At 32.8% G+C, this 26,414-nt stretch overlaps 1 protein-coding gene across 2 annotated transcripts in view; it reads right to left on the bottom strand.

The window, feature by feature from the left end:
• LOC126880443 (carboxypeptidase D) overlaps positions 1–26,414 on the bottom strand; it is a 156,875-nt gene that overhangs the window by 114,943 nt on the left and 15,518 nt on the right. For both annotated transcript variants that reach the window (XM_050644302.1, XM_050644303.1), the window contains one exon: positions 1,463–1,592. In XM_050644302.1, coding sequence (XP_050500259.1) covers positions 1,463–1,592 — 130 coding nt within the window. The remainder of the gene's footprint in view (positions 1–1,462; positions 1,593–26,414) is intronic.

Raw genomic sequence — 26,414 nt, 5'->3', positions numbered from 1 at the left:
AATTACAAGGTAAAATATTGAAAAATAAGCCAACGATGGCAAATTTTTACAGACACCTCAAAAAAAATTGCAGTGGACATCAGAGCTCGACATTGGATCATATGAAACAAAACATTCAAAATTTTGTACAAATCGTACAGAGTTGTTTCAGTGTGGGTTGTTTTGGAACAGTGTAATACTTTTGGAAAATTAGTGTAATATTTTAGTTTAATAATTAAATAAATTGTATTAATATAATATATTAATATAATTTATAAATATAATCGTGAAGAAGGATGATTTTTTTTAATTCGAAAAATATGTATAATTTGTGTTTATATATGTGTATGTATGTGTTTATATATGTTGGGTGTTAATAAAATTGGGCGATCTTGGGCGTCGAAACGTTAATAAAATCATTTTTAGGTAAAATTGTGGCTTATTTCCCATTTGAATATACTTGATTATATATGTATACGTATGTTTTATACTTGTATCATATACCTATTCTAGATATGTAATATTATACTTAGATGTAAAAATTGTCTGGCTAATTGGTCTTTACCAAAGCCATCAAATTAAATAAAAATTAAATTAAAGTTAAACATTCTAATATTTTTGCGACGTTACTGTTGAGGTAAAGTTATACTTTCTTTATATTCTGTTAAGTTTCTTTATGTTTTCTTTCATAAAAAAAAACAGTTTTAGTTTAAGGGGGGAACACATTTTTCTGATTTTTTTTAAATATGGTAGAATTATTTTATTTTTAAATTAACTAAATATATTCAGTACAATTCAAAGAATATTCAAAAATAATTTCAAGGCAAAATATTGAAAAATAAGCCAACGCTGTCAAATTTTTACAAACACCTCCAAAAAAATGGATTTTGCGGTGGACATCAGAACTCGTCATTGTAGCATGTGAAACAAAGAATTCAAAAAGATTTTATTAGCTTATGAGTTTCTCGAGGTAACGCTGCCGATTTTTTTTAGTTTGAACGATTTTGAGTTTTTTATATCACTCAGAAGTCAAAATAACGAAATTTTTGGTAAAAAAACGATGAAAATTAACATATGTATTTATTATTGCTACACAAAAAGTAACCATAAAACAAAAACTATCTCGACAACGTTACCTCAAAAAATGTCTAAAGAAAGTATAATATGCAAAATTTTAGGTGGATCGGTCCATTAGTTTTTGAGTTACAATGTCCGCCGCCTTTCCAAAAAGCTGTTTTGATAAAAAAAGCGTTTAAAGTTTGGACCACTTTTATCTTCCAATTCTTTTTGTCTGTCAAATCGTAAAGTGATGCAGACCGGAATATGTTTTTGAATCGCGGAGTAATTTACACAAGAAAAGGGAAACAGCTGTTGAATGTTTCTCGCTATGTTCAAGCGCGCTGACGTGAAGCTGCTGCGCAAGGTGAGTCGAAGGTAGGGATATTATTTATATAATAATTAATTTAAAATGTTAAATTCTTACTTAGAATCATCATACGGATAGCTAGCTACTACTGCACCTCCGTGCAAATTTCCAGATAAAACAAATGGTCTGGAAATAATCCAAGTCATCATAGCTATCGTTTCAGGCTGCCTACCAGACAGAATTGTTCCTGAAAAAAAAACGAAACGATAACTACAGAACAACAAATCTTATTTTACATATCCATCTTGCAAGAACTAGAAAGACGCTTTAAGCTTTGATGTAGATTAGAGGCTCTATCACTGGGCCTCGAAGTGTTCTCAAAGCACCTTGTCCTAGAATGAATGCACTCTTCAGGTCTCCACCCTACGAATCCATTCATATTTTCATCCTCCTCCGTCAACATACACCCTAACGAGTGGAGGCCATAGTCAACACTCCTTATCAATAATTCAAAAGTACGAAGGTCACTCGTAAAATAAGGTTCCCTATGCCGCTGAGAAAGAGCGCGAAGTGTTAGGAGACATCTGGCAACACTGCCTTACACATCAACTCTCATTCTCTCTCTCTCTCTCTCACTCCACCACTTTCACCTCGCTGCATTGCTCAGTGTCGGCCTAGGAGCCTTCGAAGATGGAAGTCACGGTCGCTGTTACCTCCAATGTGAAATTCATGTTGTGATACGTTTTTAATTGCAAAATGGATTTCACCTATTGACATTCATCGTCAGTTAATCAAAGTTTATAGGTAAAAGTGCACATATGTTCAACATGTTCGCAACGAACGGAAATTCACGATGAAGATGGGAGCTGAAGGCCTTCAGATTCATCGTGAATTTCCGTTCGGCCTTCACTGAATTCTCTACACCTACACCATTTGCGAACATGTTGAACAAGTATGCACTTTTACCCTAAACTTAAACTTAACTTTTACCATAAACTTCGATTAACTGATGATGAATGTCAATAGGTGAAATCCATTTTGCATTTAAGAAACGTATCATATCATGAATTTCGTATTGGCGGTAACAGCAACCGTGACCTTTATCTTCAAAGGCTGCTAGTCCGACACTAAGCAATGCAGCGAGACGAAAGTGGTGGGGTAAAGAGAGGGAAAGCTGTGTGTAACGTAGTGTTGCGAGATTTCTCCCAGCACGTCGCACTCTTTCTCAGCGGCATAGCGAACCTTCAGAACGACATAGAGTCATGATTCGAAAAAAGTATTTGCCCAAAATTGCCTAAACCATAGCGTAATTCTAAGCGAGCTCGCACACCAATGCAACACACAAATTAAAATACATACGTAAAATGTTGCACATTTCATAATAGCGTACATCTGTTTATACTCAACAGAGATAACGTCGCATAACACATTTTATATGTTGAATACAGGAGCGTGCCAATTTTGGAACTTCAGTATAATCAGTATTTGAAATGTCTTCAAGCGAAGAAGACGTTATTGTAGCTTGGCAATTTTTAAGAAGACGCCAGAGAAAAAAAAGTCAACAAGCATGTTTATGCTTTTAAGATTTTTTAAGTTTATTATGTAAGTAAACAAATTATTGTAAAAAATTGATTTGAATAAACCTATTATCTCAAAAATTATAATGCCCTAGGATCCTTCTTATTCTACGCCCTCAATCCCAAATACACACATCTGGACATCTGGCACACTCTCCTGCTTTTTTTTTGAGAATCCGATACCGTTGTATGGGTGAACGAGGTTTCAAAGAATTCTAGGTAAGTAAAAGATGATTTTGCTTGCTAATAGTTCTACAGTCGGAAAAATAAAAGAATACCCATGAACGAACATATAAAACACGCTGTATTTTCCTGTCACCGTCTCACAAAGAAAATTGTCCAGTGCATGTACATGTAACAATACTTATTACACGTACTTGCGCTGGCCAATTTTTTGTCTGACACGGTGACAGGAAAATACAACGTGTTTTATATGTTCGTTCATGGGTATTCTTTCATTTTTCCTACTGTAGGTAGTTTAAGTGCATTGAATACATATATTAACTTCAATGTGAAAATCCCAATAGTTGGCTGTATACCATAGTTTAAAAAACTCCTACAGAAGTAAAAACTTCAAATTGTATTCTGGTATAAAATTGTTTATTAAAACTATCTAAAAAGTCATCCAGATGGATTGCAAAACGTTTTCGTTCTAATTCAGAACATCTTCAGTGCATTCTGCAGAGTAGTTTGAAACTAGCACACTATTTAAAGTGGTAACCCCATAATATATGGTTTACATATTATATAATAATAGAATATGTTGACTACAAGTCGATGTTGTTAGATATAATAGAATACATGCCTAAAGGACAACATGCTTCCCTGCTCGAAAATGCTAGGTACTTGCCAATTCAATGGGCAATGGGCACAGACCAACTGGTTGGTTGTCGACTTGTAATCAACATATTCTATTATTATATAATATGTAAACCATATATTATGGTTACCACTTTAAATAGTGTGCTAGTTTCAAACTGCTCTGCAGAATGCACTGAAGATGTTCTGAATTAGAACGAAAACCTTTTGCAATCCATTTGGATGACTTTTTAGATAGTTTTAATAAACAATTTTATACCAGAATACAATTTGAAGTTTTTTACTTCTGTATGAGTTTTTTACATACAGTAAGAGCCACCATACTAGACACATAGGAACATTGAGTTATTACAGTCCTGGACCCTTCACTTGTTGCAATGTTTATTTTTATGTCAAGTGACGTTTAGAACGTCAGAAAATGTATAGAAACTAAATATTAACATAGAAAGTTGACAAATAATAATAGATCAGCTGTATTAAATACAGCTGATTTAATTTTGAAGTTTATAGTTGTCATTTTGTTAAAGTTGTAAACACTTTAAAGTATTGTACTATTCTTGGTGTTTGAATAACATTATTTTAAAATAGAGTAATAATACTATTAACTAATGTTTTTTTTTATCAAAAATCAATTATTTTGAATAGTTTCTTGACAGTTACATAGGGATGAAAGTCACATCTGAGAACGGACCGGATTAGCCCATAAGCATAGCAATTAAGTACATACCCATGTGTCTAGTACGGTGACTCTTACTGTATATTAACAGCTGCTATTTACTAGACCATGCTGTATCGTTGCCCCCGTTAGGTAAATGATTCCGATTCGTTTTTTTTGCACAAACTTACTGAAAAAGAGGTCCGAATAACAAATCCACAGGGTACCGGGAAGAGCCGCGGTCGGAAAATTGTTTAAACATTTTTTTTAAACAAATTAAAAAAAATCAATTTTTTCACTTCGTACAAATTTTTTTAGATTCTTTGGGTCACTATGGACAAAAAAGGTCTCTTGTGATTTTTCTCTAAAATTTATTGTTGTCGAGTTATACGCGATTTAAAATTTGAAAAACGCCAAAATGACTTCTTCTCCTTTTAGTTTCTTGACCTCCACCTCTTAGGTACTTGGCCAGTTCTCGTATTTAGACTGCAATTGGAAGGGAATCCTCTTTTCAAAGGGTCTGGATTTTTCCATATTCCCTTCGGTAATTCAATGTATTATGATTGTCAAATAACTATTTTATAATTTAATTTGAAATATTATTATAAATTGATTGATCTTTCTTAAGATTTGGTCATTAATATTATGTAAGAGATTTTATATTGAAATGGGGGTTGGACTTCCTATATTAACAAGTTTCTGATACCGGTCAAATTGATTTATTTTGTTAATTGGGCATTCAAGTAACATATGAGTTATACTTCTTATTTGTCCACATTCACAAAAAGGAGTATCACTACAATTGATTTTAAACAAATGATCTGGTGTGAGGCATTGACCCGTTCGCATTTTAATGTCATCGCATTAATTGATGTCAAGTGCCTTCGATCCACAAATTAATGTGAATTTGTGGAACCAAGGGTTTTTTTTATTTTTTATTTTATTCTGGGATTCAGACAGGACAAACCCATAAAAGTATCCACTACAGAATTTCAGATACATTTACAATTTTACAAACTGATATATAACTACAAACTAAAAGTAAAAATATTCATTCTAGACGAACTTTTTACAGTAATTAGTGTATTTGATTTCTGACTTGAAAAAGAATTATAACCATCAAATTTATGAATTAATTACTCACATTCAAAATCCATATGCAAACAGAAAAACTACACCAACTAATACTTTAAAACAATACTCTGCTGTAGTGAAAATTTAAACAATATCGTTTACGGTAAGACTGAGAATATCGCCGTAAATTGAGAGCGAATATAAACACGTCCGCACCGAACGACTGTCTTCGAACTGTAAAAGGGTTTGTAGAAAAATCACTTTGGCATTGTTGATACCATTTCCCTTTAGTTTTAAACTGTTTTGTCCATTCAACTTTAAACTCATTTACAATTTTGTGTTTAATAAAAGGTAAAAAGTCAAATTTATCTATTTTAATGTCTGCAGAAACATTTAAACTCTTGCTTATAATTGCCAATTTATCAGCCTCTGTATTCCCCTTTATTCCAGTATGGCCTAGAATCCAAGCTAAGATTATACAGGGTGTCCAGAAACTCTACCGACAAACGAAGACAGGAGATTCCTCAGATAATTTTAAGACAATTTAACCCAATTCACCTAGTTCGAAAATGCTTCTGAAGGGAGCTAGAGCTCTTTGAAGATGGCGTCATGAAATTAGTTTTTCTTAAATACCTCCAGAAGGCTTCTATTTAGAAAAACGAAAATTGGTATGCATATTTACTTTTCAGAGATGAATCGATTCCATCGATTGCCAATTTCTAGTACCGGTCATAGGGGTCCGTTTTGGGAAGAGCAACGGGTATTTTATCGTATAACTTTTTTGTCCTTAACTTTTATGCATTTTTGACACCGGATTATTAAATTGTGAGGTATTCTAGTACTAAAAGGTACTCTTGCTTAAAGTCGGTAGGATGCACCGTTTTCTAGAAAAATCGATTTGAAAGTTTTTCGTTTTTGGAATTTGAAAAAAAATTTAAAGAACTTTTCAACAAAAAACGAAGTATTTTACCAACATAAAGTAAGAGTAACTTTTAGTACTCGAATACCTCATAATTTAATAATCTAGTGTCAAAAATGCTCGAAAATTCAAGACAAAAACATTATGCTATAAAATAACTGTTGACCTACCCAAAACGGACGCCTATGACCAGTACTAGAAATTCGCAATTAATGAAATCGATTTATCTCTGGAATATAAATAAATGTACCAGTTTTCGTCTTTCTAGTTTTTTTTTGAAATTTTTTTTTGTAATTCAGAAAGTGAAAAATTTTCAAATCGATTTTTCTAGAAAACGGTGTGTCCTATCGATTTAAAACAAGAGTACCTTTTAGTACTAGAATACTTCACAATTTAATAATCCAGTGTCAGAAATGCATAAAAGTTAAAGATAAAAAAGTTATGCGATAAAATAACCGTTGCCCTACCCAAAACGGACGCCTATGATCGGTACTAGAAATTTGCAATGTATGGATTAGATTTATATCTTGAAGATAAATAAGCGTACCAATTTTTGTTTTTCTAAATAGAAGCGTTCTGGAGGTATTTAAAAAAAACTAATTACAAGACGCCATCTTCAAAGAGCTCTAGCTCCCTTAAGAAGCATTTTCGGACTAAGTGAATTGGGTTAAATTATCTTAAATTTACCTGAGGAATCTCCTGTCTTCGTTTGTCGGTAGAGTTTCTGGACACCCTGTATAATATAACGCCAAAATGACCATTTTCAAAGCTTAATAACTCGGTTAAAAATTATTATTATGAAAGTCAAAAAGTGACTAAATAAAAGTTTAAGGACCCCCCCCCCCACATGATCTTGCAGAAATGTGTGTCATTAATGTATTACTAAGCTGTTATTTTTAATTATTATCAATGAGCGCTAACAGCGTAAAAGTGATATTGACCCGAACTCCGTTTTTTATTTTTAAACAAGGGGAAAACAACCCCTTAATGGAAAAATTGACATTGAGCCATTTTATCGCCAGAAAACGTGTTTAATAATAAAGTGACATTGTGAAATGTTTTCTAACACAATAACCGCATGTTAAACTCATTTTCATCCCCTTGAAAACCGTACAACCCTTGCAAACAACCCCTAAATCGAAAAAATTTACAAAAAATTAATTTAGTATGACATAAAAAATTTAAATATAGAGTAAATGATATTTTACGTTCTCTATCTTAATTATCATATTAATAACCCCCTTTCAACCCTTAAAAACAACCGCTAAACAGAAAAAATTTACAAAAAATTAATTTGGTTTGACACGAAGACTTAAATATAGAGTAAATAATATTTTACGTTCTCTATCTTAATTATTTAATTGTTAACCCTTTCAACCCTTAAAATCAACCCCTCGATTAAAATTTGTATAAAAAATTTCTTTTGATAAACTAAAAAGGATTTAAATATCGTTCCACGTTCTCGAAAAAGCTATGCTGGCAAATCATATACTCAAGTTTTTTAACCCTTAAAACTACCCCTAAATTAAAACATTGAATATGTATGATTTAGTTTGTGGGCCATAACTACTTCAATTTTGAAGCTATCACAACTTATAAAAAACCATTTTGAAGGTAATTAAAAGAGCTACAACTTTTTTCAGTGTATTATGTAGTGAAGAACCTTTTATTTCAAAACGGTGAAGGGTCAAAGGGCTCGAGAGAGACTGTGGTTGCGCTACCGCGCGCTCTTTATTTATTATTTATTTATTAAGCTCAACAGGCCGTGAAGGCCTAGGGCTGAAAGATTTAATTTTTCCTTACAATTACTATTACATATTTATATATAATGCTATATCCTATACTACTATAATATATACAATATTACATTTGTTTGTATAAAACACTTAATACTACACTTAACATTATAGTCTTTCCATACATTTCTTCACCACTTCCTTCCATTGTTTTCTGTCCAAAGCTTTTTCTTTCCAGTTTACAATATTACTTTGTTTTAAGTCTTCATATACGCTGTCCTTCCATCTCCTTCTTGGTCTTCCTATTCTTCTTTTTTGTATTGGCTTACGTAATAGAACCATTTTTGGAATTCTCGCCTTTCCCATTCTTTCTATGTGTCCTAAGTATCGGATTCTCTGTGCTTTGATTGCCGTCGTTATTTTTGGTTCATTATATAGTTCTTCAAGTTCCTTATTATTTCTTCTTCTCCATTGACCGTCTATTTTCACGCCTCCATATATTGCTCGTTGTATTTTCCTCTCCCATCTTTCTAAAAGGTCTATTTCTGATTTTTTAAGCACCCATGTTTCACATGCATATGTAGCTGTAGGTCTGATAACTGTTTTGTAGATTCTTATTTTTGTTTTTCTTGACACATCTTTGGATTTCATTAATGGACGCAATGCTCCATACTTTTTGTTTGCTTTTGCTATTCTTGCTTTTATTTCCCCTTCCCCATGTCCCTTTTCATCTACTTTTACACCCAGGTATGTAAATTCTGAAACTCTTTTAAATGCGCATACATTTTCTCCTTCTATCTCCAATGTGAAATTGTCTTCATTTTCTTTATCTGTTTCTCCCATTATCATGTATTTTGTCTTTTCCTTATTTATGAGAAGACCAAAAGGTTTGGCTTGTTTTATTATATTGCTCATTAATTTTGTTAGCTTTTTCTTACTTGTCGATAATAATGTTAGATCATCTGCGAATGCAATACATTGGTGGCCATTTTTAAAAATCGTTTCCTGTGTGCTTATTTTACTTTTCCTGATTATTCCTTCCAGTATTACATTAAAAAGAGTCGTTGATAGTGGGTCTCCTTGTCTTAATCCTTCCTTTGTTTCAAAATTATTTGATTTATGTCCCTTTCATGCTATTTCGTTTGTGGAGTTATCCATAGTCATCTTTACCATCCTGACGATTTTACTTGGTATGCCCATTTCTTTCATTAGTGCGTACATCTGTTGCCGCTTTACCGTATCATAGGCCTGTTTAAAGTCGACGAACAGGACGTATACTGCTATTTTATGTTCGTAGCACGTAGTTTGGATTTCTTTTAACGCAAATATTTGGTCTGTCGTCGACCTATTACTTCTGAATCCTGCCTGATATTCGCCCAATATCTTTTCCGTGTATTGATTCAGCTTTTTTCTTAAGATGTTTGTCAATATTTTGTACACGACTTCTAGCAACGCGATACCTCTATAATTTTCACATCTCATTTTATCACCTTTTTTATGTATGGGGCATATCCTTGCCCTGGTCCATTCTCCTGGCATTCTTTCTGTTTCCCATATACTTTTTATCAGGCTATGTATCTCCTTGTGTAGTCTTTTTCCTCCTGCCTTTATCATTTCCGCCGATATTTCCGTTATTCCTGGGCTTTTATTGTTTTTTAGCCCTCTTATTTCATTTTCTATTTCTTCCCTCGTAGGTGTTACTATTACTATATGGTCATCTTCAATTTCCTGGATTGTTCCCCTTTCTTCTTCGTTTTTGTTTAAAAGTTGTGTAAAATAAGTTTGCCAATTTCTCATTATTTCCCCGGGTTCATTTATTAATATTCCTTCCTCATTTTTCATATATGGGTTATGTTTCTGATATCCCCTTTCCATTTTTCTTGTTTCCTGGTAAAAGGATCTTATTTCCTTTTTTTGGAATTTTTCCTCTATCACTTTGAGTTTTTCTTCGTTGTATTTTCTTTTTTTATTTCTGCATGTTCTCTTCATAATTCTCTTCAATTCTCTATATTCTTGTGTGCTAATGTCACTATTATTTCTTAAGTTTTTTATTCTTATTTTTCTAATTTCTTCTGCTATTTTTTGACATTCCTCATCATACCATTCTTTTGCTTTTTGTTTTCTATTACCTTTAATTAATATTTCTTTACTGGTGTTTAAAACTGCTTCTTTTATGCTTTCCCACTTTTCTTCCGGGTCTAGTGTTTCTGGTTCTTCGTTTAGTCTGCTGGTTATTTGTTGTTCGTACTTCTTCTGTGTCATATTATCTTTTAGTATTGCTGTGTTGAATTGTTTTTTGATTTCTTTGTCCCTTTGATTGTCTTTCTTTATATTAGCATTTATTCTATAGGCTGCTCTTACCAAAAAGTGATCTGAGTCACATTCCGCTCCTCTCATACTTTTTATATTTATTATATTATGGGCGTGCTTCTTCTCTATTAATATGTGGTCTATTTGATTTATTGTCCTTTTGTCAGGGGAAATCCACGTTCCTTTATGTATATCTTTTCTGCGTTGGTATGTGCTTTTTATTACCATTTGTCTTTCTGTGGCAAAACCTATAATTCGTTGACCATTATCATTTGATACATCGTGTTTACTGTATTTTCCTGTTATATTTTCATATATATCCTCTTTTCCCACTTTAGCATTGCAGTCTCCCATTACTATTTTGATATCAAATGCTGGTAATCTGTCATATTCTCTCTCTAGTTGCTCATAGTATGCATCTTTGTCTTCTTCGGTGGCGTCTTCTATTGGTGCATGTACATTTATTATGCTTATGTTTCGTTGATTCCCTTTTAACCTGATTGTGCACATTCTATCTGATATCGGCTTGAAATTCATCACTCTGGTTTTCCATCTTTTCTGTATGATAAAGCCTGTTCCTAGCAATCTGTTATTCCCCCCACTTTTAAAAAATACTATATCATCTATTTCTACTATTTCTGTGTCTAATTGTTTTGTTTCTTGTAAAGCTAATATATCTATTTCATATCTTTTTGTTTCTCTAATTAATTCTTTAAGTTTTCCCGTTTCATAAGTGCCTCTTACGTTCCATGTTCCCAAATTAGTTTTCATTTTCTTGTTTTTAATCCCAATCGTCTCCTTGTCCATTGCCGTTGTTGCTACCGTTTCATTTACGTCGTTTAGTTTTTTTGGTTTCTGTTTTGGTTTTCTATTTTTAAGAGTTGTTGCTGATGTTTATTCCATGTCCATACCTCCTCATTTATTTTTATTTTTTGAAATCCTACCTTGACGTTTTTTCCTTCCAATTTAGCCTCTTTTGCCTTCGTTCTGATTTTACCCTGTATCATCCGTTCATTTTTGTCCATGTCGTCATTAATATATATTTCTTTTCCCTTTATGTCTCTCAATTTGCCTTTATTTTTCATAATTTCTTCTTTGTCCGTTGCATTTTCGAGCTCAATCAAGCAGGATTTACTTCCAATTTTTCTTGCGCTTTTTATTTTTGTCTCAACTTTTAGTGCATTGCATAAAAAATCTTGGACGTTATCTTTTGTTATGTTTTGATCGTAGGTATCCATATCTAATCCCTGCAGTATTATATTATTTCGTCTTTTGTCCTTTTCCATTCTGTCTATTTTATTTTCCAATTCTTCCACTTTTTGTTGGGTTTCTCTGTTTTCCTGTTTCAGCTTTTCATTTTCTTGTCTGAGTTCCTTCATTTCCGCTCTGTACTCTTTTTGCTCTTCTCTTAGTTCCCTTATTTCCATTGTGATAATATTTAGGCTCTCCAATATTTTTTCTAGTTGCCTATCATTCCCAGGCGACCGATGTACTTTTTTACTTCTGCTATCGTCTGCCTCATCTTCCGATTCATCTCCTCTTTTTCTTGTCTTTTCGTCCACACTATACTCGTTCTCAGCCATTTTGTACGTAGCGTTAACTGGGCACACCCGTTTCAACCACGAGGAGGTATGCCCAATTATCCACGCACCAAAATTGCTTTTGTTTTTCGGCAGGTGTTTCTATTTTTTTTAAATCCGGCAACACCGCTTGAAATTTGACCAGCGTTCGCCAGTGTTTATAAGCTTATCTGTTAGCTGTTAACCTCACTTTTATTTGTCCGTTTAGTATTTTATACTATTTTTTACCGTTTTTACTTATATTATTCTTGCATTAGGTAGGGCACAGTTTATACCTTACCTTTTTCACTCACTCAGCATTCAATGTTCGCTGCACCACGCGAAAATCGGGTAAAATGCAGGCGAAAATTAAAACACTGTTTTCTATCTAATGCCACGTTGCCCAACCACCGCGCGCTCTTTAATCAATCATATTATCTTTGTCAATTTTTGTGTGATAGGAAAAACAAACAAACCAAAATTTTTGTCAAAAAAAACTATTTTTTTATTACTACACTTTTTTACGTATCTTTCATTATTTTTGAGATATTATGAAAAGAAGGTAGTTTTTTTTTAATTCGAAAATTTTTTTTTTCTTAAAATTCTCAGTCTTGCCGTAAACGATATTGTTTAAATTTTCACTGCAGCAGAGTATTGTTTTAAAGTATTAGTTGGTGTAGTTTTTCTGTTTGCATATGGATTCTGAATGTGAGTAATTAATTCATAAATTTGATGGTTATAATTCAGGGCCGGTTGTTCGAAAGCTAATCAACAATGATCATTATCAAATATTTAATTACTGCCACCAACTGTCAATGTCAACTTTGTTTGGGTTCCTGAAAACATAATATGAAATTACTTAATCAATTATGTCAATAATTGTTATGTTAATTGATTAACTAATCTCATAATTTTAATCAATTATGTTTTCAGCAACCCAATAAAAGTTGACATTGACAGTTTTGGTGACAGTAATTAAATATTTGATAGTGATCATTGTTGATTAGCGTTCGAACAACCGGCCCTTGTCAGAAATCAAATATACTAATTACTGTAAAAAGTTTGTCTAGTTTTTACTTAATAGACTATCTAATCGTTTCTGGTTATACGATGCCAATCTGTGTACTTTGTACTCAAGGAGTCACCGGCAAATCACCTGGTCTGAAATGTTGTGGTGGTTGTCAGAAATTCTATCACGCTAAGGGCCGGTTGTTCGAACGCTAATCAAGAAGTTGATTATAATCAATCATTTATTAAAATCAATTTTCTTGATGAGAATCAAATCGCGACATGAAAAATACAAAACACTAATCAGTTATTGATTGTAGGTAAAACAGTAATTAAAATATAGCCGCAGCTCTTAAATTATTAAAAAATTGCTTATTATTATTATTGATTTGTAAGTAAAAACAAGAAATTAACATCAGAAAGAGTTTAATTATGTTTTGTTTTAAATTAAAACCAAAATAATAAAATAAATCAGTCAACATAACCTCAAAATTCGACATCTGTCAGAAGTACGTTTAATCAAATATAATTGTAATTAAATATTTGATAATGATCAGTTTTGATTAGCGTTCGAACAACCGGCCCTAAGTGTGTTGGTTTAACTAAATCGGATGTCTCACGCTTTCAGACACCAGGTTTATCTTGGACGTGTACTAATTGCAGAGGGACAGTTGATAAGAGGCGTTCGGTCATTGTTGCTGATGAAGATTCTGATGACTTTCCTTTAGAAGAAACCTCCTCGTCACAAACGTTGAAAGTTTTGCATAGTATTCAGAAGGATATGGCATCAATGAACATTAAATACGGAGATTTGTTGCAGTCTGTTAATTTTCGCAGCGATTCAATTACAACTTTTGAAAATACTATTTCTACTCTTACTAACAAGATTAAGGAAATTGAAAAGTTGACAAAAGAAAATTTAAATTTAAGGGATGAGGTCAAGTTTTTAAATTCTCGAGTGGATACACTTGAGCTACAGTTAAGAGCCAATGATGTTGAGATATGCGGAGTTCCTTTTAAAGATAACGAGAATGTTTTAAAAATAGTTTCCGAAATTGGTTCGGCTATCGATCTCCCTATAACCGAAGGTGATGTTGACTCTTTTTACCGTTCCTCAACTTTTCGTACAGATTTACCTAAGCCTATTATTGTAAAATTTTCTAAAAAAATTAAAAAGAATGTGGTTACTTCGATTTAATGGACTGTAGTAATCGTTAAAATAATACTTTATTAAATCAAATTTACTTGAATACATAAAATCAAACATTTAGTTTTTACAATGCACATGACTTCATTTTTCTTTTGTGAAGGTTAAATCAGAGAGTGAATCTTCTTTTTTCTTGCGCTGCACGTCGCACGTCAATTCGCGAGAGACAGAGTTGCCACCCCGCACTGGCGCTGTCAATAATATGGAAAGCATTGTTGCCACGTTTAACACCTAAGTTAAATTCTAAATTGTACAAAAATATAAACATAATTGTTCATCCTGCCCGCCTTTGAACGGTAACAAGCGTTCAAACAAAAACTAAATAATAGTCAATTTAAATTATACCGTCTTACAGTTTAGTACACAGTTTCTGCTAAAGGTAGTGGACATAGTTTTGAAACACCTCTTTTAAAAGTTCCGTGAGCAGTTTTAATCGTTGCAACTCGCACTACATTGTCTTCACCTGGATGAATTTCATCAACTCTACCTAACTGCCATTTACAAGGTGGAATATTGTCCTGCTTCAGTAATACTAAATCGCCAATCTTAAGTTGAGCCTCAGTGGTTTTCCATTTTCTGCGTTGCTGAAGTTGAGTTAAATATAGTTTATACCATTGCTTCCAAAATCCTTGCAGTAATTTTTGAATCAATTGGAACCTTGATAATTGATTGATCTTCACATCATGGTCAAAGAGTGGGTCTGGTACAGTATTTAATGTAGTTCCAATCAAAAAATGTGAAGGGGTCAAAGGATTATAATCATTAGGATCGGATGAAAGTGCATAGAGTGGGCGGGAGTTTAATGTAGCTTCAACTTGCACAAGAAATGTTAAAAATTCATCATAAGTTAAAATGGTATCTTTAATCACACGATATAAATGAAACTTAACACCCTTTATGTTGCTTTCCCATAGTCCACCAAAATGTGGTGTATTAGGCGGAATAAAATGCCAAGTAATATTTTGACCTGCACAATCACTCAAAATGTCATCATGAATCTGTTGTAAATAATTAAATAGCTGGTTTAATTCTCTTTTTGCTCCTACAAAATTAGAGCCATTGTCTGAGTAAATATGAGATGGCTTTCCCCGTCTTGAAACAAATCTGCGAAGGCCAGCTAAAAAAGCCTCAGTACTTAATGAATTAATTAATTCTAAATGAACTGCCTTTGTTGAGAAGCAGATAAACAAACAAATGTAGGCCTTGTATGTTTTACAACCTCTTCCCTTTCTGTCCTTCAAAAGAAAAGGACCAGCATAATCGACGCCTGTAATCGAGAATGGTCTTGAACTTATAACACGTTGTTCAGGTAAATGTCCCATTAATGGCATTATTGCCTTTGGTTTAAATCTATAACAACGAATGCAATTTTTAACTGTAAATTTTGCTAAGGACATTCCTGCAATAATCCAAAATTGTTGACGCACACTAGCTAACAAAAGTTGTGGACCAGCATGTTGTAAATTCAAATGTTCTTGATTGAAAATTAATCTACTTAATATATGACTCTTACTAAGCAAAATAGGATGTTTTCCCTCATAATTTAAAAATGAATTTTTAAGACGTCCCCCAACCCTTAATATACCTTTATCGTCTACAAAGGGGGTCAATGATAACAATCTACTTGTTGAAGGAATAGACTTATTATTTTTCAATAAGTTAATCTCATTGGAAAAACACTCTTCTTGGGCTAATTTTACTAAGAACATCTTACTGTTGTAATATTCACTTGCGGAAATTACACCCACACATTTCTTACCTCTAGAAGCCTGTTTCAAATTAGAAATAAACCTCAAACAATAAGCAAAAGTTCTAATTAACTTATTCAAATTTGAAAATCGATCAAAAATTAAACATAAATCATTTTTTACAGAAGTAAAAACTTTTACATTGTTTCTTATTTCTGGAACCTCCTTAATTGTAGGCAAATCACGAAATTTTGGTTTAACAAAATCTGTCGACAAAAATGATGGACCACTAAACCACATCTGACAATGTTGTAATTGATCTGGTAAAATTCCGCGACTACCAACGTCTGCAGGATTTTGCGCAGATGCTATATAATTCCAATGCTCTATATTAGATTCATTTTGAATCTCTGCTATTCTATTTCCGACAAACACCTGCAGTCTTGCTGGAGGTGTATGTAACCAATGCAGCACAATCTGCGAATCACACCAATAAAATATATCATGTTTAAATGTAACTGATTTCGTAACAGTTTTCATTAATCGAACCAGCAGCACACTAGCGCACAGTTCTAATCGGGGAATAGTTAAAATCTTTAATGGAGCTACCTTAGTTTTAGCACATAGTAACTTTACACTTATATTACCATTTGAATCAATACATCTGACATAAATAACAGCACAATAAGCATTCTTAGAGGCATCACTAAAACCGTGAAGCTCTATTAGAATCGGGTTATCAACTAAAACAAATCTAGGAACCTTCAGATCATTCAATGACGTAAGTTTTGAATGGAATTGTTTCCATTTAGAACACAACTCTGGAGGAACCTCTGAATCCCAATCAATCTTTAGAGACCAAAGTGTCTGAATAATAATTTTCACCATGATTACACAACAACTGGCGAGCCCCATAGGATCATAAATCTTTGAAATTACGGAAAGTATTGAACGTTTAGTAATTGAATCAGTCTTGACAATATCTACTTGAAAACTGAAAACATCCAATTCACTAGACCATTGAACTCCTAATGTTTTAACTGAATCATAATTTCCAAGAGTTAATACACGAAGTGAATCAGAATGATCTTGAAAATGATTTAAAATAGTTTCATTGTTGGATGTCCATTTTCGTAAATCAAAATGAGCTGATCTCAAAATTTGAACTATCTGATCACAAACTTCCATAGCATCAATTTCGTTTGAAAATCCGGTAATTAAATCGTCTACATACATATCCCTGTAAATAATTTCACATGCCCTAGGAAAACTTTCCTTGTTCTCCAATGCTAATTGTCGTATACACCGCATTGCCAAAAATGGTGCACTCGATGTACCATAAGTTACTGTGTTTAATTTATAGGTTAAAATTGGATCAGATGGATTTTCTCTCCATACAATCTTTTGCATTGACCTGTCATCTGCATGCAAGAGAATCATTCTGTACATTTTACTTATATCCGAAATCACTGCCACCTTATGCTCCCTAAATCGCAATAAAATTCCTATGATATCATTTTGTATCGCTGGGCCAGCATACTGAATGTCATTCAGCGATCTTCCATTACTGGATGGTGAAGACCCATCAAATACAACCCTTAGTTTAGTCGTTAGACTTTCACTTTTAATCACCCCATGATGCGGCAAAAAATAAGATGCCTCTGAATCTGAATTATCTAAGGTCATATGACCTAAATCCTTATATGCATTCATAAATTCAATATAATCCCTTTTAAAATTGAAATCCCTTTGAAACCTTTTCTCAAGGTTTAGTAATCTTTTAATCGCCATAGGTTTAGAATCACCTAAATCTAAAGGACCTTTCTTCCAAGGAACCTTTACTATAAATTGCCCATTATCTGCTCTAGACACATTTTTCTGAAAATGCTCTTCGCAAAAATTATCTTCTTCAGATTCTATAGGTACATCCATTGGCTCTTCAAGAGACCAAAATCTTTGTAATTGTTTATCTAAATCGTTTTCGGATAATTGAACTGAGAAATGACATTTAACACTTTGTGAGGGATTTGAAATCTTTCCAGTCACAATATATCCAAATACTGTGTTCTGAAGCATAGGTAAATTTTTTCCAAGCCTAATCTGCCCATCTAAAATAACATCCCAGAATAAACTAGCATCTATTAAAATATCAATCTTATCATAAACATTAAATGATTCATCAGCAAGCACAAGATTAGATGGTATGTTCCACTTAGAAATATCAAAAGTATATGCAGGTAAATTATCTGTTATCTTGGGAACTACTAAACAGTCAACAATTGACGAAAAATCATTAAATCTAGATTTAATCTGAACCCTACATTTTTTATTTAAGGAAGTTGAAGAATTGTTAATGCCTGTCACACAAATCCTAGTGTTTTCTGTTTTTAAATTTAATTTTTTGCAAAATTCTTCGCTAATGAAACAAGATTGGCTCCCAGAGTCCAAAATTGCTCTAGCTATATGACAGTTACCCAAATGGTCAACAACCTTAATATTAGCCGTACTCAACAAGACTAAACTCCTAGCAGATTCAATTTCCCTTTTATTTTGCAAAGCTAAAATCTCATTACTAGATTGTTTTAAATTACTTTCAATATCAGTCAGCTGATTTGAGAATAACGAGCTAACATTACTTACACCGTCTGCTACACCTTTTTGCTGTAAATCTATATTTTCAATCGAACTTGAATCCGCATGCTTGTTTTCATGCAATAGGGAACTATGTTTACGTTTACAAATTTTACAACCAAATCTTTGACATTTTGAATTAAAATGGCCTATGCATAAACAGTTACTGCATAATTTTAATTTTTTAATCTGAGCCCACCTATCATTTATGGATAATTTGAGAAACTTTTCACAATTGTATATCATGTGATCCTGTTTACAAAAATTACAACTCTTTCCTGCATTATTTACCACCAATGAACGTGATAAGTTTTTATTTCTATTATCAGACTTATTTTGACTAACTTGTTGATTTAAATCTAATGTCTCCAAAAAATCAGCACGTTTTTCAGAAATTCAAAGAGTTCATCTAATCGGGGCATATTATTATCACCCTTAATCAATTGGGAGAGATTAAATGTCCAGCAAACGACGGCAATGTTGCCAGATTCCTTTTAGCGGGAATTTTAAAATTTTATAGCAGTTTGGTTTTAAATTTGACAGTTCTGTTTTCTCAAGTCAAAAATCTTAACCTTACTTTTACAAGTGATTAAGATTATTTTATTTACATGTAAATTGAAACAATAAATATTGTGCTTTGTCATAATTTAAAACTCATTATGTTGAAGTCTTTTCCAGTTGATAAAATTGCAATTCAAAAACTTTTAGGTAGGTACGTGTAACTTCCACATTATTATTTATTTTTTAAGTATTAAGGTTGATGTTGATATCAAAAATTTAGATTTCAAAGATAGTTTTATGTAGGTAGATACTAATAGAGTAATCTAAATACTAATAAACTAGATAATAGATTAGATACAAAGTAAGCTGTAAGTAGTATAACTGCCCATGTAATCACCTGTTATGTTGTTTTTTTTTTAGATTTGTACTGTATGGATGGCACAGGAAGAGAACAGAGAACAAGAGTACAAGAACATGAAACATCTTATTATGAATGTATATGTATGTGATCCTCAAAAATTTATTTTTCAAAACAAGATAGAGAATGAGCTTTAAAATCCCAAGGATCCTGCAAAATGTCTATTTGGTGTACTAGTCGAATAATAGTATCTAAAAATAATGAAACTGTTTTAAAACATGAGGATGATATAGAGCACTTACATAAATACCAAAATCAGATAAATATCTCTTCAAAGTTTATTTTGAGACTTTCTTCAAAAATGTAAGTAAAATAATTGCATATCGATGGCGGAAAGGCAAAACTTCGTAACTGAAAATTTTTTATAACATGAGTTACTTCAGTTTTCGCTTTAGAATAAGTTTATTGGCAGCTATTAAACAGCGATTACAGCTGGGAAAGTTTCCGGAAGGCTTCCAAAAGGCTTTCCCAGCTCTAAAAGCTGTTTAATAGGTGCTGATACACTTATTCTAAAGCGAAAACCGAAGTAACTCATTTTATACAATTTTTTCAGTTATGAGGTCCTGCCTTTCCGCCGTCGATATACACAATATAATTTAAAACAAGAATGTTACCACTAAACCACTTTTTAAATATTAAGGCAGGTTGACATTACTAGTGAATAACGAATGTGGCTCACGCTTACATATTTTGCCCCTGCTATTGTTAGATATTTTATTATCTATTTTCAAACTCGAGCAGTACATTTGTATCTATGCATTGCATAAATACAAATGTACTGCTTGGGTTTGAAAATAGATAATAAAATATCTAACAATAGCACGGGCAAAATGTGTAAGCGTGAGCCATTGCATAAATACAAATGTACTGCTTGGGTTTGAAAATAGATAATAAAATATCTAACAATAGCACGGGCAAAATACGTAAGCGTGAGCCACGTTCGTTATTTACTAGTAATGTCAACCCGCCTATACTCATGAATATTTACTACAGTTTACAATTTCAAACTAGTGTGTTTGATTCTCCTATACCTATATTTTACTTTTTTAGTAAACTTCAGACTGTCCAGGATAGCATAATAGCATAGGAGGCAAATTAAAAAGAATTAATTTACTTACAAGAGATATCACAAACATTAAACTCTCTTATGGCATTGATTTGAAAGATGGGTATATGTACAATGATGATGCAATCAGTGTTTATTTTTGGGTTGAATGCTTACAGATTATTTATTTTTTCCAATATTTTTTTTACAAACAACAGGGCATACTAATGGATATTCATTCTGAATTTAACATTTATGATTTTTGTCTTATTTTCCTTAATACTGTGCCAAAAGGAAATGTTAATTAAGTTTGGCAAATCCTTTATCGCAATCGATGGAACTCATGGGCTCAATTCCTATGACTTTGAACTTATGACAGTATTAGTAAAAGATGAATTTGGGAATGGATTTTGTACTGCTTTCTTATTTTCAAATAGAAAAGATACCTAGTTTAATTTACCAATTTTTTTAAATACATGTCTGTGTTGGTATTATATGTATAGTCAAATGTTTTCATATGACACCTTTTACAATGCCTCGTCAAATGTAATGGGTATTGCTCCTAATAGACTGTTAAGTGCCTGGCACATAGATAGAGCATGGTAAGTAAATCTTAATAAAATATCTGATTCTGAAAAAAAATCCTATTATATATACAAGATGTATTAATGATGGTTTAGAGAGTATTAATAGCTTTTTGGGTAGACTTCTAAGTGATGCAGATACATACAATTTTAGTAAGTATTTCCAGTAGAACTACTGCAATAACATCCAACAATGGGCCTATTGTTATAGGAAGGGGTTGTGGAATTAATACCAATATGACCATTCAAAATTTTCATAAAATTTTGGATAAAAGGGTATCCATTAGTTGTTATCAGTTAAGTTTAAAACTTGGCACTCATGGAGAGCTATACTCTATACCATAATATATAATAGGTATATCTCATAATATTACATCTCATATTGTTCACTCCAGAAGTAATGAGTGAGCAATATGAGATATAACATAATATAGTATAAGTCTCTGTGCATGACCAGATTAACATGTTTGGTACCCATCTCGAACAAGCTCTACTTGGCTGGTACCACATACTTAAATCATTTATTTAGTTACACAGTACTACTCACATAACTTATGTGTCGTCAGTACCTTCCGTAAAACCTTCGTGATGCTACCCATACTTCATGGCCACTGAATGTGTTAAAGCTTGTTAATGTAGGAGAGTTATACTAAAATATATATCTTATATTATATTGCCTTAAATAGAAAAAATATCTTATTTAAATTGTATCCATGTAAGTTTTGATTTAATGAAATAAACCTTTTAATCAAAAAAGTGTTGTTTACTTGTGTACACCCAGCAATATCCTGATCATAGATAAATAATGTAGTATTACCGGATCCTGATATGCAGACGCCAATAGGGCTTTTCATCGATCGTCATTTGTTTCGAGCTTCTGTCATGAGTCACATAATATTAATGTATCTACGTCATACATCTTTGGTTTGTATCATTGGTATATACCAATAACGTACGACGTAGATATATTAATATTATGTGACACATGACAGAAGCTCGAAACAAATGACTGTGAATGAAATGCCCCATTGAATAGGGCTTTTTCATCGATTGTCATTTGTTTCGAGCTTTGGTCAAGCGTCACATAATATTAATATATCTACGTCATACGTCTTTAGTTTGTATCATTGGCAATATCAATAACATATGACATAGATATATTAATATTAGACAACACATGACAGAAGCTCGAAACAAATGACTGAGTGAAAAGCCCTATATCATGTAAATACAAGTCATAGAGATGTCTTTCTACGGTTAAAATTTCACAGCCTAAGGACATCATTTATGTAACTTCTTAAGCCGTCACAAAATGACTGCAATAAGAAAATAGAATTTATTAACTCGCCTCGCCCCCAGGCAAAGTAAAGGTGCTAGGCCACTAAGAATGTTTTTTCAATTTTTTTTATTTTGCGGCTTTAGCACTTAACTATTTAGCCAGATACATGATGAGAATTAATACTATTATAATACATATTAAAACTAATTCAAATTACTAGTAATTTTATTAATATTCTGAATAATTATGTAACCACTTAATACTAAAATAAAAAAGTGTCCATCTATACTATCCCAACACAGTTTCACCTTTGAAATCGTAAATTTCCATTCCCATTAAAAAATAATTTGTACTGTATAAGTATATTTCTTTTGAGCTTCATTTTTTTTTTCAAAATACTGCAACATGACTTTTAAATTATGACACAGTACAATACTTGTTTCAATATTTACATGTAAATAAAATAATCCTAATTACTTGTAAAAGTAAGGTTATAAATTTAAGAATACAGAACTCTCTCTTAAAACCAAAGTGGCATTAGACTAATTTTAAAATTCCCGCTAAAAGGAAAAAGGTAAATCTGGCAACAGTGCCGTCGTTTGCTGGACATTTAATCTCTCCCTAATCAATTCCCATTCACGAGAAGTAACTTTGTCCAATTTTAATGAAATTATATGAATAATTATTGCATCCCAATGTTCTGTAGGCAATTCAAGACTTTTAAGTGCATATAAATGTTTCTTTACCGTATCAATTAAAGTTCGTATACCACTTGCCGATTCCTTTGCTAAATTTTGAATATTAAACAGAGCTTTAATATGATTATCCACTAACATTCGTTTATTATTGTATCTGTTACACAAAGTTTCCCATGCATACATATAATTCTGTGGAGAAAAATCTAAATCCTGAATAATACTTATAGCTTCATCCGTTAAACTTGACTTTAGGTAATTTATTTATTTATTTTCAACGGGACACTGCCCAATAAGATTACAAGTTTATAAGTCCAATATACATAATACATGTGTCAATAATAATAAAACTACAGTAAAATAGTAATAATAAAACGATAATACAATAAAATATAAATATCACAAACTTAAACACATAAATCAGATTCATATATCACAATAATGAATATCCAACAACTACTCAAACAAACAAACGTCTGAGGCCAGAGATGAATTCAGACTTCGGTGCAAAGAAATCTAGATCAGGTTGAGTGTTTGCCCATCTTAGTGCTCGAGATAAAAAGTTGTTATATGCATAGTTGGTTCTATGGATAGGAACATAGAATGTTTGATTTAATCGAGTTCTGCGGAGAGGTACATGGAGACCAACCTGCTCAAGTAGCTGAGGACACAAAACTGTTGAATTAATTATGCCATAGAGCATCCTTGCATCCTTAATTACTCGTCGGTCACGCAATGAGAGAATACCCAATTGGGTTTCAATTTGATAATAATTTAACTGATTTAACTCAAAAGGTATACCCAGTTTATATGCTATGTACCTTAAGAACTTGTGTTGGACTGTCTCGATTTTTGTTATGTAAATATTGTAAGATGGAGACCAAACACAAGAACAATACTCTAGATGAGGTCTAACTAAAGAACAATATAGTAATTTAATTGCATCAATATTCTGAAAGTCTCTAGTGCATCTTTTTATAAAACCAAGCATTTGTAAAGATTTGGAAATTTTTGATGTATAATGTGATTCAAATAAAAGTTTACAGTCTAAATTAATTCCCAAATCACGAATTTCAGTAACCCAGTCAACAGGAATATTCTGTATATTATAATTATATTCTATTGGGTCTCTCGATCGTCCAAAAGAAATAGCATGACACTTAGATTCATTCAGGGCCATGGCATTCAACATACACCACTCACTCAACCGATCAAGATCATGTTGAAGATTAATACAGTCTTCTGTATTGTTGATAATTGTATAGAACTTTAGATCATCTGCAAAAAGCAGAGGTGAACTGTGTCGGAAGCAGTGGTGTATATCATTGATGAATATGTTAAATAACAGGGGCCCCAAATGTGAACCCTGAGGTACTCCTGAATGAACCTTAATCTCACTGGAAACAAAATCCCTGATACGCACCATCTGAACTCGGTCAATCAAGTATGTTCTCAGCCACTCAAGAAGTGGACCATTAACACCCATTTGTTTAAGTTTAAATATTAAAATATTATGGTTGACCCGATCAAAGGCCTTGGAGAAATCGGTGTATAGTGCATGTACCCTACAACCCCTCTCCAATGCCTTCCTCAGGAAGTCCACAAATACTAGTGTGTTACATTCGGTTGATCTGTTATTCCGAAATCCAAATTGTTGGTCTACTAGTTGTTTTTCAAGTGAAGCTTTAAGATAGTCACATACAAAACATTCAAATATCTTTGGTATTACACTAATTATACTAATGGGCCTGTAATTATTCACCAATGAATTATCTCCCGCTTTATAAATGGGTGTTAAATAACTATTTTTCCAACATTCTGGAAATTCACCTGTATTTAAGGATAGATTAAAGATGTGAAAAAGAGGTCTGGATAATATAAAACAACAGTTCTTGAGAAAGCTAGGAGGCAATCCATCAGGACCAGGACCCTTATTCGCATCCAGTTCTGATAATTTTAGATAAATATCAGATATAGTTATGTTGAAGCCAGTCAGATTAGTAAGACCAAATGTAGGTGAGTCACTGGGTATGACACATATTTGAGTGGAATATACTGTAGAAAAATATTCTGCAAAAAGATTTACAATATCTGGTCCATGACCGGATTCAACACCACCATACCTCAACACAGCGGGCATAGAGGGCTTTCCTCTCCGTGAATTCACAAACGACCAAAATCCCTTCAAATTATTTCTTATTGATAATTCTGTTAAGTAAATATGATTTCTGTAGCTTTCAGCTTTTAACAATTTACAATTAGCCCTCAGCTGTGAAAAAGTCTGATAATCCAGAACTGATTTAGATAAAAGATATTTTTTGTGAGCTTTCTTTTTCTCAACTATCCGGTTCTTTAACTCTAAAGAGAACCAAGGAGGGAATCTACGTTTTGAATACCTTTTTAGGGGGATGAATAATTCTATAGCTAAGTAAACTATATCATAGAAAATATTTACAATTTGATTCAGTGTTTTTCCTAAAAATAAATTATCCCAACAGAACTGTGACAAAAAATCAGTTATTTTCACATAGTCAGCTGACTTGAAGTCCCTATAAAAACCGTCACTAACCAAACCACCATCATTGGGGCGCCTTTTGGTCATCTTTATCTCAAATTCCAGGGGTGGGTGATGCATACCCTCCCTCAAAAGAGCTTCATTAGCTCTGGACACAGTTACATCAGCATCATCGACCAACACCAAGTCCAGAATATTACCAGTTGCATTCACAATAGTATTGGACTGAAACAAATTGTGGTATGCACACATACCAGTCACAACCTGCAGGGCTTCAACTTCAGAAGCTGTGGCACCTGGCAGAGGAATTGTTGAAGAGCACATATCATTTGAAAACCATTCGCAGTTTGGTAAATTGAAGTCAGCAGCCAGATAATAGTGTGCAGATGGATAATCTTCGGCTATTTTTTCCAGGGTTTCACAAAATATGGAATATTTGTCCAATGTAGACTTAGGTGGAAAATATGCTGTTCCTATAATAAACTGATTTGCACCTTCGGTCACCAAGACAAAAAGCTGTTCGATTGTCCCGTTAACTTTTAAAGATCTACTGCTTAAGCCCTTATGAACTGCAATAAGGACTCCACCACCTCTTGAGAATGAACTTGTTTCACTGGAGCGATCAGTTCTATATACGTTGAGGTCAAACAACTGCAGCTCTTCATCGGCATAGTTACATGTCAACCAGGTCTCGTTGAATATGATGATACTGTAGTGAGAATAGGAAACATTCATAAACAAATGGTCAAGCTTAGTTCTGAGACCTCCTACATTTTGGAAATAAACCCACAGTCCAGAGGAAGACTGTGTTAGTTTTTTGACATTATTCTAGGAGTGCCATTTAAGTAC

This window comes from Diabrotica virgifera, chromosome 2 (assembly GCF_917563875.1).
Source record: "Diabrotica virgifera virgifera chromosome 2, PGI_DIABVI_V3a".
In the NCBI taxonomy this organism is placed as follows: Eukaryota; Metazoa; Arthropoda; class Insecta; order Coleoptera; family Chrysomelidae; genus Diabrotica; species Diabrotica virgifera.
The sequence above is the reverse complement of the archived record's forward strand: the minus strand, read 5'-3'. Positions and strand labels throughout refer to the sequence as shown.